General features: G+C 38.7%; 1 protein-coding gene across 1 annotated transcript in view; it reads right to left on the reverse strand.

The window, feature by feature from the left end:
* tmtc2b (transmembrane O-mannosyltransferase targeting cadherins 2b) overlaps nt 1–5500 on the reverse strand; it is an 83786-nt gene extending 78286 nt beyond the window's left edge. The window contains exon 1 of the mRNA XM_086074380.1: nt 5043–5500. Within this exon, the coding sequence (XP_085930506.1) occupies nt 5043–5125 (83 nt within the window). The 5' untranslated portion in view covers nt 5126–5500. The remainder of the gene's footprint in view (nt 1–5042) is intronic.
* Nucleotides 5501–6000: the final 500 nt, after the last annotated feature.

Here is a 6000-nt window from a genome sequence, read left to right on the forward strand (position 1 = left end):
AACTAAATAACCATAGAGGGTTATCATACAGGTGCTTTTATATTAGACTGTGATTGTTATATGCTACAGCTGCACCACATGCGATGATGATGGGCCACTCGTTCAATAAATTAACGTTCTCTACCAAACCTCACCACAGTGTGTAGTCTCAACAAAACAAGCAAAATTGGCTCAAATCAGCAGATATATTTCACATTGCATACAGTAACCTTCGTCTACATCAATTACATTGATTGATCAATATGTTTCTTACTTTGCCAGTGTGGCTCACAGAGGACTGAAAGTGCACTACTAATATGACCTCAATGGTCTCAGCCACCTTTTATGAATCAGTGGGGTTAAACGCAAATCGTCACTTCATAATATGGAAATTGCAAATTCTCTGTAGTCTCCTTGAATAACGGTGGCTAATGATGCATGTTAAACACCAAGGCAAGACAATTGTCATTTTTTTTTCATCTAAGTGAAAGAATTGCATATACCATAATTTGAACTTTGAATTGATTTAGCTGAACATTTGTCAAAGGCTCATATTTAAGGGCACCTTGGGTTGTAATCTTCACTGGCAAAATGGGAATTAATCGTTGTTGCCTGTAAAATATAATGCAGTCCTGAGCAAAAGTTCCTAAAAAAAAAATGCTTTGGCGATTAAGCTATCACCTGAAATAATAGGACTGTTGCACCTCTTGATAGGACATTTACTCCCCATTAAAAGCAAAGCCAGGGATTTCAATTGTAACTACTTTACATTTAAACCAGTAGGAGTATTAGAAAAAATTTATTCGGCAATATATCGCGATGTTACAGTGCGCAATTCTCAAATCGATTCAATATGCGGCCGAATCGATTTTTATCACTTTTTGATGGAAATATTCAACAAAATGTTCACACTTTAAGCATGGAAGAAATGTGTTATATTAATGGAACATTGGGTCTTAATATGTTAATTCAGTGCTGTTAACACATGAAACAGACTGCAACCTGTTTGTTAAATACAATGGCTCAGTTATAAGCCTGAAGTTTCAGATAAATAAATAAATGTTCATGCAAATCAAGTTTACTCATTAGTATTTTCTTAATTTGAGTAAAAGAAAGAAATAGCAATAATCAAAGTATAGATTCGTATCGGGATTAATCGGCATTGAATCGAATCGTGACCTATGAATCGCGATACGGATCGAATCGCCAGGCACTACGCAATTCACACCCCTGCAAACCAGCAAGAAACAGCACCAAGTTAGCTTAGCAACCAGTGCGAAATATGGACATGCTTGCACCTGGCTGCCATCATCGGGGCGCCCTACCACGAAAACAGTGTTAAAAGGGCTTAACAGTGTCAATCGCAGATTATCCTTGAGACGTCTGAATCTTTTTAGAGTTACATCTTGGGCACTGATTAAATGTGAAGGGTAACCAGTTTGATGCACAATTCTGAAATTACAAATGTGCTTAAATTACTGTGGCCTTATGGAATGCATAGGATTTCTTTATATCAACCCAGCCATTGCTAGGAGAATAACAAATAAAATCTCATTTTGCAATACAGTGTTATACTAAAATCAGGTGAGTTGATGATTATGCTCAGCTGTCTTGTACAAGTATAATGCGTCCTTCGCTGTAAATATAGTCACATAGACACTAGGGGTGTGCCCAAAAAAATCGATTCTCATAAGAATCACGATTCTCATTTAGTACGATTCAAAATCGATTTTATTTAAATAATTTTATACTGTCTTCCCTTTGTTTGTGTGTGCCTTTTTTGGGAGCGCTGTTCATGTTGTACCCGATTTGGCCACTTAGGGGCAGTGTGGTTCCACGCAATCTGATACACTGTTAAGTTGTAGCCACATTAGAGAGTATGAGGAAAAAGTCACGATCAAGTTATTCCAATAAAAGTTATTTTTTTCAGCGTGGAGCCGTTCTTTTGAGTGATAAAAGTGCCGCGAGTAGCACGCTAATTAGCATTAGCGAGTCAGACTGGAGTAGATCATTACAATCCCTTGAACATCTATAAATTGAAGCAAAAATCATTGTCAATCAAATCATTTTGAATCAAAAAGCGTTCTCAATCGAATATCGATTCTGAATCGAATCGCACACCCAAAAATCGTATTTGAATCGTGAGACATTCAAAGATTCCCACCCCTAATAAGTATACAGTACACACAACCTTAACTTTGATCAGACACTGAGTAAAGACGGTGCACCGATTTCTTAGCCAGAAGGAATTGAAGCACTGGCTGTTTCTTCACTTAGGATTGCTGTATCAAAGTATCCATATTAGATTCCTCGGAATACAGATGGACACATCTGAAATTTCCACAACCGTGTACTTTTTTTTATGCCGTACAATTCCATCTTGTCTACGGCCTTGCAAGTCAATAGGTCGTCATTCCCACATGCGGCATTCTCCACGTCGACAGCTTGCTTTGCATCACCAAATCCGGCATCCCCTCGCACACGCGCGCGCGCACCATTAGCAAGTTATAGCACCATGTGGGTCTGGATCTGGGATAGCTTTTACTTTGACAAATTAGATATCTCCGACTCAGCCGCCTCTCCTCGCTGCTCTCTCACCACCAGCGGAGCCTGAAGGGACAGGAGACTGCTGCTAATTACGAGCCCGAACGCAACATGTGCTGTTGCAAACAGATAGTGCTGGATGAAAGATAGGCTGCAAGGAACAACCCGTCAAACGTAAGAACGCATCAAATAAAAGATTGAAAAATTCTTGGCTGGGACTGTAGGGTTTGTGTCAGAAGCCGGCGGTACGAGGTTGGATCGTAGCTCAGGTGGCAATAAATAACATCCCTCCACAGACTAATCAGGTCTTGGCATGCTGTCTTACAGTAAAACTTTGAAGGCAGTTGGATCTCTCCAGCAGTCACCTTTACCCTCCTTGCTACCACTTTTTGACGGCTTTATGGACATTCAACATGTGTCTTGAACAAGAGAGCCGGCCGGGTCTGCCTATGAAGTCTAGAATGCAAGTACGGCAAATACACTACAGGGAGAGAAAAACTACACAAGCGGAATAACTTGCCTTGGGATTTTTTTTTTCTTGTTGCAGGAAGCACTCTATATACATAGCAGCACGGTTGTAAAGGAAACATGGCCGTTGTTGATGTGCAGGGTGTTAATGTTCTGTTTATTCAATTAGCGATATCCTCTGGCTGTTTTTGGAATAGTCATGGAACGCATGTCAAAAATACACAGAGCATTGTTGATGTAAAGCTTTCTAGGCTACAGGAAATGGAGGTTCCATTAACTCATTCACTGCCATTGACGGCTTTAGACGTCAAAAAATCATTTGAGCTATTTCTGTTAGTTTAGCATTTTTTCCACTTTTAACAAGAGTATGAAAACCTAGAAAAAAGTTGTTAATGTACATTTAGAACAGATATAAAATTTGTGATTAATCATGAGTTAGGTATTGAAGTAATGTGAAAAAAATTCTAAAATGTAATCACCTGACGACCTAATTAATATTAATCTTTTCTGTTCTTTTCTAAAATAATCTTTTTTCAAAAACCAAAATTTTAATAATCTTTTCTTTTCGTTTTTTTAAATAATCTTTTTTCAAAAAAAGAAAAGGTTATTAAAATTAGGGCGTCAGGCGATTAAAATCGCATGACTTCAATAGTTAACTCATGATTAATCACAAATGTGATATCTGGTTTAAATGTACAATATTTTTTTTCTTACTCTTGTTAACAAAAGTGGGGAAAACATTTTAACTAAGAAATAGTTCTAACGAATTGTTTACGTCTATAGCTGTCAATGGCAGTGAATGAGTTTTGAAATAAAAAATTTTATGTAAGAAAAAATATATATATAAATTACACCAAAACACAAGGAAATCATTTTTAAAATGAAGGAAAAAAAAGATGTGTCCTTTAAACAGTACCGTGAAATAAAATAGGAAGCAGAATGCAGAAGGACCTACACATGCTAAAAAATAATAAAGCACACCTTTGAAGTTCATGAGAGTATTCTGTCTTTTTGGATACGTATCAATCAGAATGACATATTTTGTCTTGCAAAAATGTTCCAAATTTGTCAGGCAGCAAGCCTATCTCCTCAGGTCACACCAAAGATTTTTAACTGGATTTATGTCTCGGCAAGCCTGAGCCAATCCTGAAATGACATTTTCTACTTTTGCTTTTGTGTTATTAGTTTCAGCATTTTACATTTCAATGTTTTATACGGGCAATTTAGGTACTCCAAGTAACCTAACGTGCATGCTGGTTTTAGATATGTAACCTGGACCCACACAAGTACATGGAAGCGCATGCAGATGACACATAGCAAGGTCCGCGCAGGGAACTGAGAACCTCTCAAGTCGAGAGCATGTGCACCAACATCCAGCCTGTACCAGGTATACAATATGTCCCATAAGTTTTAAAATTGTTTACCCCGGTTTCATTTCTCGCAACAGAAAAAGTGAAGTATTTTTACTGGAATGTTTTCACTTTTATGGCCAGTGTATGTTTGCTCAAACTAAAAAGAAGCCATTATATAATTAATCACGTTGTGTGAGCTATTAAAGAGCTTTAATGCAAATCAAAGTGAACTCAGTAGAGAAGCCACTGACCTACATCAAAGTGTGCATGAGGAATAAATGAGCCTGAGGCAGTGACATCCACTCAGCCATCAAATATCAAATGGTGCTCTTTCCCCCCCAAAAAATGGTTTCCAGTGAAGAGTGACAACACAGTCTATTTTAAGTTGATGGGGGGAATCAAAATGTTTAAAAGTTCCAGCAGGCTGCACATTTTGGACTGTATGGGACTTGTTCTGTGTCGTGATTTCTTCTCCAGAGATCAATTATTTCCACGCTAAGGAAATCTTGGAGCAACTCTGCTCTCTGGAGAATTTCAGACACAATACATAAGCATCATGCACGCTACCTATACAATCCTCTCATTTTATTGGAAACGAATGGGAAAACTAAATGTTCCTTAAACTCGAACAGTCAGCGTATTGATGAATGAATCGCCTCGTAGTGAAAATGCAGTGTAGATAGTGTGAGCAGCAAGTACCTGTCATCGTAGCAGAAATCTGCTCCGAGAGTGTTGACATACAGGACCAGAGCCACGGCGCTGCACAGCAATTCTGCAAACATCTCTCTTCCTCTGGCACACACGCGTGACGTGGGACCAACAATACAACTTGAGAGAAGAATAAAAGACTGCAAAATCCCAAATGTGTGTTCCTTCGCAGTCACCGTCTTTGTCAGGATGTCTGTGCGAAAACAAGTCCGGTTCCCCCCATCCTCGCTTCAAGTGCACAAAGTGGACGTTCCACGGGTCGCGGCGTGTCTAACCCATGTTGGTTGAGAGGAGGAGAGCTCTTTATCCAGCTGGAAGTTCGCCAAGGAGAAGGGGGAAGAAATCATACACCAGCAACGTTTAGTCAATGTGTGACGACGCTACGGTTTCACACGCCTTCCCTTCCACGGGAGGATCGGCACTCTGATGCTGCGCGACCGAGGCTGGGTAGCCGCTGACCACAACTAAGTTAACGGTAATCGGCAGTAGCAACTTCTGTGTGGGTTTTCAAAATAAAGGTAAAAAATTAGAACTTCCCCATATATGAACGTTAGTCATGAAATATATTACAGAGTAAACACAATTACTTAGATAGGTAGCATTTGTACTGACGATCATTAATAATAAAGAATATTTCATTCATAGACGTTACTGCATACTGATTTGAAGCAATTATATACTGGTGTATATTTTTCCGTTTTAAATAGTTTGTTTTTATTGTTAAGACGTCCTGATTTCCGGTTTTGTTTGTGTACATGTCGCCGGTTACAACCGGGCAATCGCATGTGGCGTTTTAAACGATGGCGCATGCGCAATATAATGTTTACTTGTCCCACGTTTAAGAGCAGGCCCATTCCCTTGAATTGACAATATTTCTTTAAAATTTGTTTTCTTTTACGATTGGATATTAATTTTAATTTTAATTTTCTCTTAAAATTACAAGCTCAAA

This window comes from Leptonotus elevatus, chromosome 4 (genome assembly GCF_054856555.1).
Source record: "Leptonotus elevatus isolate MCC_2025b chromosome 4, RoL_Lele_1.0, whole genome shotgun sequence".
NCBI lineage: Eukaryota > Metazoa > Chordata > Actinopteri > Syngnathiformes > Syngnathidae > Leptonotus > Leptonotus elevatus.